Below are 14,325 nucleotides of genomic sequence, written 5' to 3' on the forward strand. Positions count from 1 at the left end.
CCCGGCAGGCCCGCACAGACCCCCGGCAGGCCCGCACAGACCCCCGGCAGGCCCGCACAGACCCCCGAGAGGCCCGTACAGACCCCGCCCGCACACACAGACACGCACAGTGTCCGCCAACGCACCGCCCACACTCTTCCCCCCTCCCGAACTGGATATGCAAGGGGTTTTTTAATTCCGATATTTCTGCCCCATTGACTTGAATGGGGTTTCCGGTATCGGAATCGGCGATACCCGATACTTTTTGGGTATCGGTCTGATCCAATCCGGTCCGATATTTCTCAATATCGGAAAGTATCGCTCAATACTAGTAGTCACACGTGTTTATATGTTGCCCTGTTTCATACATCATTCAGGGGTGTCCAATGGTTATTATGTAACATGGATGTTTTTAGATGTTTTTGCTGGTCTGGTTTTGCATGTCCTTTGTTAGGGTTGCGGATCTCACTAAATATAAAATATGAGAAAATGTGATCGCAACTCGGGGTCCACCGTGCAGAGGTGGTATGCTGCTGCTAGGTAATGACGGACGCTATATGGCGGTATAAAGGAAGAACACATGCAGGTTAACGTCACCCGGTGTGTACAGGGTGAACTCTGTTACCTCACAGAGCCGCACTACCACAGAACATAAATGCCGGAGCCTGTTAGCTCACAGAGCTCGGCAACGGAGCACACAGAATGCGGTCACAGAACTCTGCTCCAAGGACATGGGGTCAGAGTCCCTCTAGACCTTCTGAGCACGCGGCGTTGCACCTGCAGACGCCACTATTGACGCTGACTATGGTGGAGTGTCGAGCACGTGCACCGTGGCGTGCAGAGCCACTAGTGGACACTGATGCAAGTCTTAGACTCTGCCTCTACCTACACCTAAGCCTGGGCGCTTAACAGGCTAGGCTGTACAACACATGCATACCAAGGGTAGGGGTTATTTAATGAGTCATTCACCAGACACATTCATACATGCATACAACACTCACTCCTCATAGTCTCGTAATACAGTCTATACTAGCACATGGCCGAGCGACCCTTTTATAGCAGCGTCCTTTCGGTACCTTTCTGATGGTCCAATCCAAGCTGGAGAAGGACCTGAGCATGTGACCTCCGATCTCCAATGGGAGATTGTCCCACGGGCAATCTCAGTGGGTCCAATGTAGGACTTAGTCCCTGGAGTAGCTCGCTGCTGACCAGCATGCGTTGCTATTGCTGTACCAGAGGTGGCAGCAACAGCAACCAAGCCCACAGAGCTAGTCTGGGCAAAGCGCTGGGACCGACGAGTCTGCTGAGCAGCCTCCTCTACAGCTGAAGAGGAATGGGAGACCGCCGGAAGCAAGGCTCCAGATTACTGCTGTGCAGTGACAGGAACCTGACGCCTAACATCCTTGGTATCTAATAAAGGTATACTTTTTTCATTTCATCAGGTGTGCACACCATTTTTTACATTGATCTTTTCTCCCTTGCATGCACTTCTATTCCCATACAAGGTGTGGCACTCTGATATCTATAGATTCTTTTCCTATTATATACTGGAGGTGCACCCTACGTCATTAGTCTTTAACTACTTGATATGTCTACGTGAATATCCACATATTGTATATATGAGAAAACAAAAAGCAAAAAACACAAATATCCTGAACTAAAAGTAAAAAATAAACTGCAAATAATGCATAAAGGTAATAATAATAATAAGGGTATTTAGTAAACATAATTTTGATCAAAATAATGTACAAGCCATCCTGCCACGTCACGGCAACCCTTGTGGGACAGTTCCTACTCTAGTATTTAAAACCTTTTCACTTGCCAAGTGACATGAATGTGAACAAGGATTGAGCGACTGAACCACTAGTAAAAGCTTAGGCCAGACAGGATGGTTTTCCCAGCTCAGAAAGAGGGCAGTCACACCCTTATATGCACAGAATGCACAATAAAAAGAATAAAAAACTGGAGTCTGAACTGAGAAGGTAAGTTAATGTGTATGCACAATGTAAGTGCATATTAACACATGACCATTAACCAGAGAAAACAAAAACCATGAATATAGCATATTTATCCAAATCATGTAGGCTAGTTTATGGGCTCCTGTATTTTTTATAACATTTATTTCATGGTTAAAGCAAGGTAAGTCTTATGGGATCATTTCTGGATTGCTGGACTCTTTCTTGGCTCAGTATTGAAATATCTTTGACTCCAGGCAGATATACGTGCAAGCTGTGAGTCCGAATTGGTGAGCCGATTATTTGTTCATGTTCAATTTTTTTTTTAAAGGTTCACATTGTCAACAAGGCCGGTGAAGGCTTCTGTGGTGGATCCATTGTGAACGAAAAATGGATAGTAACAGCAGCCCATTGCTTCCTCATACGTGGTGAATACAGTGTAGTTGCAGGTAAACTCCAATTTCTGTAATTAAAGAGGTTGTATAGAAAAATAAACACATGTATTTGCTTCCAAAAGCAGCCCCACACCTCTGGTTGTGTATATTATTGCATCTCAGCCTTGTTCACTTTCATGGAGCTAAGATACAATACTAGATAAATCTTGTGGACAGATGGAGGGCTGCTTTTGAAACACATCAGTCATGTTTTGATTACTATTATCAATCCCTTTAAGGACCTTTTAACAAATTTGTAATTTCATTTTATTATATAGAGCAGAATAAAACTTGTTTTTGTTTTTTTTTTTTGTCATTTGCTTCTGTTGCTGAGATGTTAGCAATCAAAGTATTGGACTTTAAAAGTAAACTCATTCGGTGTCAAAGTGGGAATTGACGGACACTTTTCACTTGGGAGGTGTGTCCTTCTTCTCTCTATATAATGCTGACCAATGATAAGCAGGCAGCAGCACAAGAGAAAAAGAACACACCCCCACAATCAGCATCAGGAGACTTTTCCTGGAAGGTCTGCTTTCTGGGAAGTTTTAGGGAGAATATGGTGAAGTCCGGGAGTTCTGTTAACTTTTGTATGTGCCAGAGGACCATTTAGACTTTAGAGTTCAGATTTTTTTTTTGCTACCTCTACACGCCTGTTTATCCAAGATAAAATGCTAGGGAGAAAGTAGCGCAAATAGGACCTTATCCAAACAAACATTATAAGTATTTTTACCAGATTTGGGTAGCCTGATCTGTAGTATTATGCATTTTAAGTTGATATTCAGCTGCTGTGGATCCATGGGTTGTCAAAACTGATGATATCAGGATCTGTAGAATTTGTGAATACCTCCCGTGTTGTCGATTATTGAAGATGTCAATTCCAAGAAATGTATTAACTTGTGGTTTTTATTCAAAGCGTTTCAAAGCAACTGGCACTTCTTCTTCAGGAAACAACCAAATACAAACATTAGCTTACAGGATGCTTTTTAAAGGCTTCACTTTTGAATAAAGGCGCCAAATCAACACATGACTGTGTGAGTTGTGTCATAGTTCAGTAAAATGGCACATAATTACATCAGGTAGTAATAAAATTGAAAACATTTCAGTTATGCATAGAAATTAAAGGAATTTCTATGTAGAATTATGATGTACAATACAAAATAATATTGTGGTACCGTGTTAGCCAGAAAAATAGATGTAAATACTTATGTCCCCCCAAAAAATTGAGAAAAGTATTCAAGGAGTGATACCTTTATTGGCTAACCCGAGAAATTATATTTGCAAGCTTTCAGGGCTCAGAAGGCCCCTTCATCAGGCTAGATTACAAGTGATTCACTTGTAATCTTGCCTGATGAAGGGGCCTTCTGAGCCCTGAAAGCTTGCTTGCAAATATAATTTCTCTGGTTAGCCAATAAAGGTATCACTCCTTGAATACTTTTCTCAATTTTTTGGGGGATGTAAGTGTGGCGCCCCTGAGGGTTCAGTTGCCACAGAGGTACTGCACCTCCTCCTGAGGTGTGGTACCCCACCATTCAGGTAAGGTGGAGACACCTGACCACACTCCAACACCTGCATCCCACACAACATAGTAGTCCTTTGGTGGCTCCCTGCTTGGAACACGAAGCGTGCTGGGAGTTGGGTGGAGCTTAGTTGGCACCAAAAGAGCGGGAAGAGTTTAGGATTTAGTCAGTCTGACAGAGTCAGTGGAAAAGTGAAGATCCCCTGAGTGGGATGGATGAAGGAAGTGCTGCAGCCGACCTCAGTGACCCGGGTCCGCTAGCACAGGAGAGGAACATTGATGGAAAGCCTGACTCTCTCCAAAAGAAGGAAGGATTAGTACGGAACATTAGGAGAGGAGGACTAAGGATTAGGGTTAGAGCAGAACCCTTCCCAAGTTCACAGCGCAAGGCCGGGGTCTGGTCCCCGAGGTTGTATGGATACTAATGGTCCTGCAGCAGACACCGGAGGAATAGAAGTTGTCAATACTTTATTCCCACACCAGACTTGGGGGCACAACAGCAACGAGAGTGAGCCGGGACTTAAGAGCGAGGAGTCCCCGAAACAGGCTACAGCTATCTGCCGTACAAGTAGAGTTCATAGGAACATCTGACAGGAGGAACTCCAGTGTAATTCAGTACTGAGAGTACTTCACAATAGGCGCAAAAGGGAGACGTTCAGAAAAGGCACATATGTTGGCGGAGTGTTGGAAGGGAGTACTTCATCTTGCCTGGAAGTTGGCTGAGCCCCTGACCTGGAGGACACGGCACAGATGCGGGCACCTGTATGCTCAACAGACTGTGAGTAAAGCTTTGGAACTAGATGCCCTGGTGTCCTCCGCTTATTCCTGCGCCAACCCACTCAGCACTGCTACATCTCTGTGCTTAACACTGCACCATTACGCTCTCCTCACTAGCTCGTCATCTACTCTGCCCTGGGACTACAGCCCTACCTGTGGAGGGCCACACCATCATTGCTGCACTACACCATCTGGCTTAACATCTCCAATGCCGAACACCACAGGTGGCATCACAAATCATTCATTCATAAACTTTATTCCATCACACTCTACCCCTTTTACATTGACCGCCTGAGGCCACGGACCGGGTCATTGCCACTGTGACATCTCCCATTGTAATCAACGGGCCCGGCACCGAGTACCCCACGGCCTCTGGGGGCGAGTCAATTTTTGGCGTCACGAACAGGATGGCGAAGCCCGGTGCCACCGGGTTCTGTGTGTCTGAGTTGTATTGGACTTAAACCTTGCTGAAAGTGCAGAATAGCCAAATTAATAGACTGTAAAATGGACTCTCAAAATGGCCGCCGGCGTGGTGAGGAAGGGCGTGACAACATGGGTGGTCCTAAGAGAAGACCGAGAACTGCCCTGGACCTCCCCTGCCTGAACTTCTATGCAACTGCAACATGGCCCACCCCCCGTGGGGTTCGGATACTGGCCTGGTATGGAGGAGTAGGAAGAGATGCCGCCCCCAGAAGGAGGAGCGAGAGCCGGTGGCGGGAAAAGAGCCCAAGAAGGAGGAAGAACGCCAGAACGCCATGATGGAAGAAGGAGGGAGGCCCCAACAGCGCAAGGAGGTTGAGCTGAACCTCCCCGGCGCATCGGCTGAAGGCTCCGATCCGACTTCCACAATGAACCGCCAGAAGCTGGAGGACGAAATTGCTCAGCTGACCCACCGTCTGCGGTTGAGACAGGAGGCGCTCTGGATCATGAACTGGCAGCATGCCCGGGAGGGGCCTGAACCATCGGTACCTCCATCACCGGTACCCTCACCATCGGTACCCGCCGCCGCTGCTATATTACCAGTACCTTCACCCGCGGTACCCGTCGCTGCTGCACAAGATCTCCCCCACAGCACCTGTGGAACCCACGGCCGCTGCCCTATCATCGGCGCGCCTGTCTCCATCTCCACGCTGCAATCATCGCAGAGCGCAGTTTGTCATGAGGAGTTCTCTGGAGGCCTGGAGGCTGAAGCGGAGGAAGTTAAACTCCTGCCTGGACCTGACGCGGTTGCGCAGGTCCCACCGGAGACCCCTGCGGACCCGGAGCCGCCATCTGCTCTGCTGCCACCTCCAACAGGTGACTGGACTATTCCGGTGGATGTTCCAGCTATTGACTGCCGTCCCAAACCTGCACCGGAGCCAGAGCATCGCCAAGAGCCCCTAGGTACGTCTGCTGCCCCTGCACCTGGGAAGGCTTCAGGGTGTACAGCTGCTGCAGCGTCAGGACAGGTCGTGCTGGACCTAGTCTGGGACCAGGATTCTAAACCCTGGGGGGAAACATCAGAGCCCCTGGCAGTAGTGCCCCTGTCCATGGTGGGTAGTGGGTCGGTCCCAAGAGGTGGAGGAGGAAGAGGAATCCTATTGCCAGCAGACCCTTCCCCAGCTGGCAGTGGAGCAGAGAGAACAAGAGCAGAGGAGACTGGCAGTGCTAGGCCGTGGTATGGACCGGAAGGAGAAGGTCCGTGCCGGTCACTACGGCCCCCGGGACTCGGCATGATGGGGTCGGGTCCTGAATGTCAACCAGGAACGGGGGTTTGGTTTCATCTCAGACCCCCAGAGGATCTCTGACCTCATCTTTAGCAGGAGGGATGTTGAATCTCACCTCTGGAGGGGACACCCTGCTCGAGACTTGCAACCGGCAGAGTATGTTACTTTCACCCGACATGAGGGGCTACGTGGTTGGTACACCATGAATGTGCGCCGCATACCAGAAGATTTTATTGAGGCCTACAAAAAGGAACATGCCTACGTTCCCCCGGCAGGAATACCTCCCACGGTAGTGATTACATCTGCCAAGGCCAGGCAGATAACATCTACCCCATTCCCACACCCTATGGTACAAGTTGCTAAACCCGCTGTACCTCAGGCAGCAATCCCACCAACTGCCACCACCTCTTATGTAAATCCACAAGCAAGACGAGGATGCCCTTCAGTTCTCCCCTGGAAGCAGCCCAAGCGACCCGCTTCCACCACCCCAGGAGAGGACCAGCATTAATAATAACTAACTAACTGTTTCCCAGGAGGGTATTGGCACCGTTGTGCCTTCTCATTTATCATGTTTTTTTTCCTTTGGTTTTTCAGTTTTGCCTAGTTTTTGGCATCAGTGTTATGAAAATTTGAACTGCAGAGATCATGGACAATGAGTGATCCACAAACTGTGTTTGCAAATAGTTGCACCTCTTTAGGTGCCCTTTCTTGGTTTTACATAGGTTTTCAATAAAGAACTTCCTCAAGTGGAGCATAGCTCCAACCCAAGGACACTGCAAGAAATCCCGACGGGGAGCGGTGTCCAGCACGTGCAAGAATTATTGATGTTTTAATGTGAAGTATTGTATGATGTGTCTTATAAAAAAAAAAAAAAATGTTGATAATAATATGACAGATTTTATATAGGGCTTACCTGATAGTAGTATTTAGGCATTTGATTAGGACTTTAATAAAGATGTAAAATTTTGAATAAAGATTTGAATGCAGGTGACGAACCAGGCATCAGCTGTTGTGACCCATGGTCTAGCAGACAGTGAAAATGTGAAAGACAAAGAGAAGAAAAATGTGTTGATCGAACTGGTAGTGAGTTTACTTCCATAGCACTTTAAGTTAGGTAATATAACTTTAAAATTAGGTAGTATGTTAAGAAATAGATAGTCTGTTAAAATGTTCAAGAGTCAGTGCCTCCCACATTGGGAAGTTTAGATAAGGACTGTTCATTAAGCATTCAAAAAACGTTTGTATGTTCCTTGCGATTTTTGCCTGTCTTTGTTTCACTTGCAGCCCGCAGACGTGCTGTGTTTAACGGGGGGTATGTGGCGCCCCTGAGGGTTCAGTCGCCACAGAGATACTGCACCTCCTCCTGAGGGGTGGTACCCCACCATTCAGGTAAGGTGGAGACACCTGACCACACTCCAACACCTGCATCCCACACAACATAGTAGTGTAGCAAAGCACCCTTTGGTGGCTTCCTGCTTGGAACACGAAGCATTCTGGGAGGCGGGTGGAGTTTAGTCGGCACCAAAAGAACGGGAAGAGTTTAGGATTTAGTCAGTCTGACAGAGTCAGTGGAAGAGTGAAGATCCCCTGAGTGGGATGGATGAAGGAAGTGCTGCAGCCGACCTCAGTGACCTGGGTCTGCTGGCACAGGAGAGGAACATTGATGGAAAGCCTGACTCTCCATAAGAAGGAAGGATTAGTACAGAACGTTAGGAGAGGAGGACTAAGGATTAGGGTTAGAGAAGAACCCTTCCCAAGTTCACAGCGCAAGGCCGGGGTCTGGTCCCCGAGGTTGTATGGATACTAATGGTCCTGCAGCAGACACCGGAGGAATAGAAGTTGTCACCACTTTATTCCCACACCAGACTTGGGGGCGCAACAGCAACGAGAGTGAGCCGGGACTAAAGAGCGAGGAGTCCCCGAAACAGGCTACAGCTGTCTGCCGTACAAGTAGAGTTCATAGGAGCATCTGACAGGAGGAACTCCAGTGTAATTCAGTACTGAGAGCACTTCACTATAGGCGCAAAAGGGAGACGTTCAGAAAAGGCACATATGTTGGCGGAGTGTTGGAAGGGAGTACTTCATCTTGCCTGGAAGTTGGCTGAGCCCCTGACCTGGAGGACACGGCACGGATGCGGGCACCTGTATGCTCAACAGACTGTGAGTAAAGCTTTGGAACTAGATGCCCTGGTGTCCTCCGCTTATTCCTGCGCCAACCCACTCAGCACTGCTACATCTCTGTGCTTAACACTGCACCATTACGCTCTCCTCACTAGCTCTTCATCTACACTGCCCTGGGACTGCAGCCCTACCTGTGGAGGGCCACACCATCATTGCTGAACTACACCATCTGTCCCAGAGGATCTGCTTGCAGCGTCGGCTTAACATCTCCATTGCCGAACACCACAGGTGGCGTCACGAATCATTCATTCATAAACTTTATTCCATCACACTCTACCTCTTTTACATTGACCGCCTGAGGCCACGGACCGGGTCATTGCCACTGTGACATCTCCCATTGTAATCAAAGGGCCCGGCACCGAGTACCCCACGTCCTCTGGGGGCAAGTCATAAGTATTTACATCTATGTATAATTAAAATGTATTCAATTTCCTTACTACCCGTAATAATAATAATGTAATAATGTGCCAATTAAGTGAACAATGACACAACTCACACAGTCATGTGTTGATTTGGCGCCTTTATTCAAAAATAAAGCCTTTAAAAACCTTCCTGTATGCTAATGCTTGCATGTGGCTGTTTCCTGAAGAAGACATGCTGGTCACTTTGAAACGCTTTGAAAAAAAAAGCGCAAGTTAATACATTTCTTTGAACTGACGTCTTCAATAACCGGCAGCGCGGGAGGTATCCTCCTATATTTATAGCACTGGTTCCAAAAGTTCCACAACCCATTTTTATCAGAAATAAATTGTGCAGATGAAACTTTGTAATATATCTCATTAAAGAAATCCATTTTTCTCCTCCTGGATTGATCATCAATTCTCGAAATTCACAATCCATGAGTATATTCTGTATTCAATGATTACAGATATTCACATTGTTAAGATACAGTGGGTATGGAAAGTATTCAGACCCCTTTAAATTTTTCATTCTTTGTTACATTGCAGCCAATTGGCAAATTCAAAAGAGTTCTTTTTTTTTTATTAATGTACACTCTGCACACAATTTTGACTGAAAAAAACAGAAATGTAGAAATTTTTGCAAATTTATAAAAAAACAAAAACTGAAATATCACATGGTCATAAGTATTCAGACCCTTTGCTCATTATTGAGTAGAAGCTTCCTTTAGAGCTAGTACAGCCATGAGTCGTCTTGGTAATGTTGCAACAAGTTTTTCACATCTGGATTTGGGGATCCTCTACCATTCTTCCTTGTAGATCCTCTCCTCTTCCGTCAGGTTGGATGGTGAACATTGGTGGACAGCCATTTTCAGGTCTCTCCAGAAATGCTCAATTGGGTTTAAGTCAGGGCTCTGGCTGGGCCAGTCAAGAATGGTCACAGAGTTGTTCTGAAGCCACTCCTTTGTTATTTTAGCTGTGTGCTTAGGGTCATTGTCTTGTTGGAAGGTGAACCTTCGGACAAGTCTGTGGTCTAGAGCTCTGTGGAAGGTTTTCATCCAGGATATCTCTGTACTTGGCTGCATTTATGTTTCTTTCAATTGCAGCCAGTCGTCCTGTTCCTGCAGCTGAAAAACACCCCCATAGCATGATGCTGCCACCACCATGTTTCACTGTTGGGATTGTATTGGGCAGGTGATGAATAGTGTTTGGTTTTCTCCACACATGCCGCATAGAATTATCACCAAAAAGTTCTATCTTCATCTCATCAGACAAAACAGTCTGGGAGTCCTTCATGTGTTTTCTAGAAAACTCTAAGCTGGCTTTCATATGTCTTGTACTGAGGACAGGCTTCTGTTGGGCCACTCTGCCATAAAGGCCCGACTGGTGGAGGGCTGCAGTGATAGTTGACATCGTGGAACTTTCTCCCATCTCCCTACTGCATCTGTGGAGCTCAGCCACAGTGATCTTGGGGTTCTTCTTTACCTCTCTCACCAAGGCTCTTCCCACAATTGCTCAGCTTGGCTGGACGGCCAGGTCTAGGAAGACTTCTGATGGTCCCAAACTTCTTCCATTTAAGGATTATGGAGGCCGCAGTGGTCTTAGGAACCTTGAGTACAGCAAAAATTCTTTTGTAACCTTGTCCAGATCTGTGCCTTGCCACAATTCTGTCTCTGAGCTCCTTGGCCAGTTCCTCTGACCTCATGATTCGCATTTGGTCTGACATGCACTGTGAGCTGTGAGGTCCTATATAGATAGGTTTGTGCCTTTACAAATCAAGTCCTATCAGTTTAATTAAATACAGCTGGACTCCAATGAAGTAGAACCATCTCAACGAGAATCACAAGGAAATGGACAGCATGTGACTTAAATATGAGTGTCTGAGAAAAAGGGTCTGAATACTTATGACCATGTGATATTTCAGTTTTTCCTTTTTAATACATTTGCAAAAATTTTTACTTTTTTGGGGTTTTTTTCAGCCAAGATGGGGTGCAGAGTGTACAAGGACGAGAAAAAAAATTAACTTTTTTGAATTTACCAAATGGCTGCAATGAAGCAAAGTGTGAATAATTTAAAGGGGTCTGAATACTTTCTGTACCCATTGTAGAAGATAGCAGTTGGTGTCCTTAAAGCTCTGTGGAAAACTCTAACTGTTGTTTCAAAGAATTTGCAGCAGAATGTCTGTCTCTGCCTCCAGCTCCTCCTCTTTACCTTCTCCATTGAACTTTATGAGCACCAACTGACATCTCCTATCTAAGTAAGTGGAAAATCTTTCTTCACTAAATACAGATTTTACTCACAAAATGAGAGTGAATTAAAATTAAAACCATGGTTACACTTTAAGTAAAACTACAAAGACAATAACAGTCTATTGGGTAATCAAGACATGAGGTACAGCTGGCAACTCAAAGTAATACCTTGGGTGTATCATTATATGATTCCATTACAAGATATAGATGTGCCATTGAAAATTGTCAAACTGCAAATAACTTATTATATTTGATCTCCTCTGGATTATATCAAATTTTACTTTTTTCCAAAGGTTCTTTTAGTATAGTGAAGACATAAATGGTAATCAATAACTTCAATCATCATTTTCTACTTTGAACAGGAGAATATAACACAGAAGTTCAGGAGGGGACTGAGCAATATGTGAAAATAGCACGAGTTATCACACATTCAACCTACAATGCAACCAAGAATAAGTACAATAATGACATAGCACTTGTAGAGTTGGCCAACCCCATAAAACTGAATGACTACGCCAGACCTATCTGCATCGGGAACAGAGAGTTCACAGACCAACTAGTGAGAACAGTGTCATACAGTTGGGTGACCGGCTGGGGGAATGTAAGATTTTTAGGAAGACAAGCCATAAAACTTCAGAAACTCGCAGTGCCCTTCATTGACCGAGCTACATGCAAGAAGTCAAGTCGATTCTTTGTGTCCACAAATATGTTCTGTGCCGGCTTTTCTGATGAAGAAAAAGATTCATGTCAGGGGGACAGTGGTGGTCCGCATTCGTCTGAGTTTAGAGGTATTTGGTTTTTGACCGGAATTACAAGCTGGGGTGATAAATGTGCAGAGAAAGACAAATATGGAGTCTACACTCGAATTTCCAGATTCACTGACTGGATACTGAGTACTACTAAGATTTCCTAATCAAGGCTGGGATATTTTTTTATGACTTCAGCCCTCATGGAAACACGCAGTGTATAAACTGGTATGATTCATCATGAAATGTTTAATTTTAGCCAAGAAAATGTAAAAGAGTTGCTTGGATTATGGGATAAATATTTTGCTATAGGTAATCTCTCCTAAGCCGTGGCTACAGAACGAAATGTTAGCTGAGAGCTGCAAGCTTTGTTCTGTTTGATGAGAGAAATGTCATGGAATAACGAGAAATTGTTCTGAGTAAGACTTTACATCGGATATTAAAAGTACAGTAAAAGTGACAGTAATGTGAGGTCAACGTTAACTTTAGGAGAATTTGTATTCGGATGAATTTTTTTAATGTAAGTTTAAATATGATAAATGCAATGAGAAAAGCCTTAAACTATATCTGACCCTTGTCGGTTTAGCATCATTTTACAACATTGGAGCAGGAATGATGTCTGAATACTTACCTAGAAACAGCTTTTTTTGTAGGTGGATCTGTCATCAGATCTCACAAGAAAACCTAAATGGATCTCATCAATTCTATTGCAACATTATTGCGGTAGGGTGTTTTAAAAATGTTCATCAGTTTGGCTTCTACAGCCTCTATAAATCACAGTACATAGCTGGATGCAGTATAAGTTAAAGGGGCTAGCCAGGACTTTTTTTTTTTTCCCATGGGGCTAAGCCCTTATTGGTACGTAATTGCTAACTAATTGCCCTGATCTCTGGCTCAGAGTCATAACAGAACTGCTCCCACTTCCTGTGACATCACTTTGACAGAGCAGAGGTCATGCAATCAAGCAACCAGGCTCCATATCATGTTTCCTGTGGTGTTGGACAGCATGAATTGCCTGACAGTTTCCATTTAAGCATAGCTTCCATGCAATTATTGTATTTTTCTAGGTGGTTTGCATAATGATCAGTACTCTATGAAGTTTTCTAAGATGGTACACCACGTCTAGCATCATGTCCATTGAATGCATCATCCATGAATAGTCCATTCAGAAGATTGTTTTCACATATGAGAAAATTGAACGACGTTTCATCAGTAATTTTGTTCAGTTTCATTGGATTTTCATTCTTGTCATTAGACTTTCATCTGAGTTTGGTTTGAACTTTTGTTGGATGAGGTTTCTCCACCTTCTATCTAGCAGTCTGTGAACACCAGAAAGTACAACAATGGCATCCTTGTGCTGACCAGCCCCACAGACTTGCATTGCCTATTTTGATCCAACATTCAGATCAATATTGGACACATCTCTCTGATTTTGCACTGACCAATCGGTCAGCAAACAAATGTGTGCATGTGAACAGCCCCATAGAATTCGTACCAAGTATAGTCTAAGGCCGGGATCACACATGCGAGAAACTTGGACGAGTCTTGCATGTTAATACCCGGCACGCCGCCCGTACTCGGACAGGAGCGTGCGGCCGCATAGCAATACATGCAGCCATACGCTCCGCTCCTGAGTGCCGGCGGCAGTGTCGGGTATTAACATGCGAGACTCGTCCGAGTTTCTCGCATGTGTGATCCCAGCCTAACAGTGAAAAACGCAGATAGAATTTGTATGTGAAATAGCGGACGTCTGAATGAGCCCTGGTTTAACTTTTCTGAAGGTCCTGAACGTGTAATAATCTAAATTACTGTAACACCTAAATGAAACAAAATGGGTTTCATCTTTCCATATGCTTTAATTAATTTAAACGAGAGGGGGAGGAAAGAGTATAAAATCTTGTTTATATAATATTGTATGTGATACATATTTACATCCTACAAGGCTCCAAAATAATCGCTGAAAAATGAGTTTGTCATGTCACTGATCAAAACAGGCCATTTTCTATTTTCTATCAAGTCTGATTGTTAGAACCGTTAACTTTCATTTTTCAAGAAATTGCATAAATCCGTGGTCTATCATTGAACACGGCGTACTTTAGAGTTGTTACATAAAATTCTATATCGACCTATTCAGATGATTTTCTAGAACAGTATCATAGATAATACAACTTACATTTGACTATGTTTCGTCTTTTTCACGCAATGCCTCTAAGGAAATAACTGATATTTCCATGTATTTGTTCACAATGAGATAAAACTCAAGAAGATTATGTTCCCAGTTTGACAAAATACAACCTCTATATATTAGTGACCATGTCATCTATTCTTATGCTGCTTAAATAAATTACAGAAATATAGTCTTCTTAAAACTGAATTTGAGCCTA

General features: G+C 44.6%; 1 protein-coding gene across 1 annotated transcript in view; it reads left to right on the forward strand.

Moving 5' to 3' along the window:
- The window catches only part of F9 (coagulation factor IX), a 187,885-nt gene extending 175,378 nt beyond the window's left edge, over positions 1-12,507 (forward strand). The window contains exons 7-8 of the mRNA XM_073543575.1: positions 2,266-2,383; positions 11,558-12,507. Of these exons, the coding sequence (XP_073399676.1) occupies positions 2,266-2,383; positions 11,558-12,108 (669 nt within the window). The 3' untranslated portion in view covers positions 12,109-12,507. The remainder of the gene's footprint in view (positions 1-2,265; positions 2,384-11,557) is intronic.
- The last annotated feature ends 1,818 nt before the right edge of the window (positions 12,508-14,325 follow it).

The sequence above is a fragment of the Dendrobates tinctorius genome, unplaced genomic scaffold, assembly GCF_039654945.1.
Source record: "Dendrobates tinctorius isolate UK_male_01 unplaced genomic scaffold, ASM3965494v1 ptg000133l, whole genome shotgun sequence".
NCBI classification, from domain to species: domain Eukaryota; kingdom Metazoa; phylum Chordata; class Amphibia; order Anura; family Dendrobatidae; genus Dendrobates; species Dendrobates tinctorius.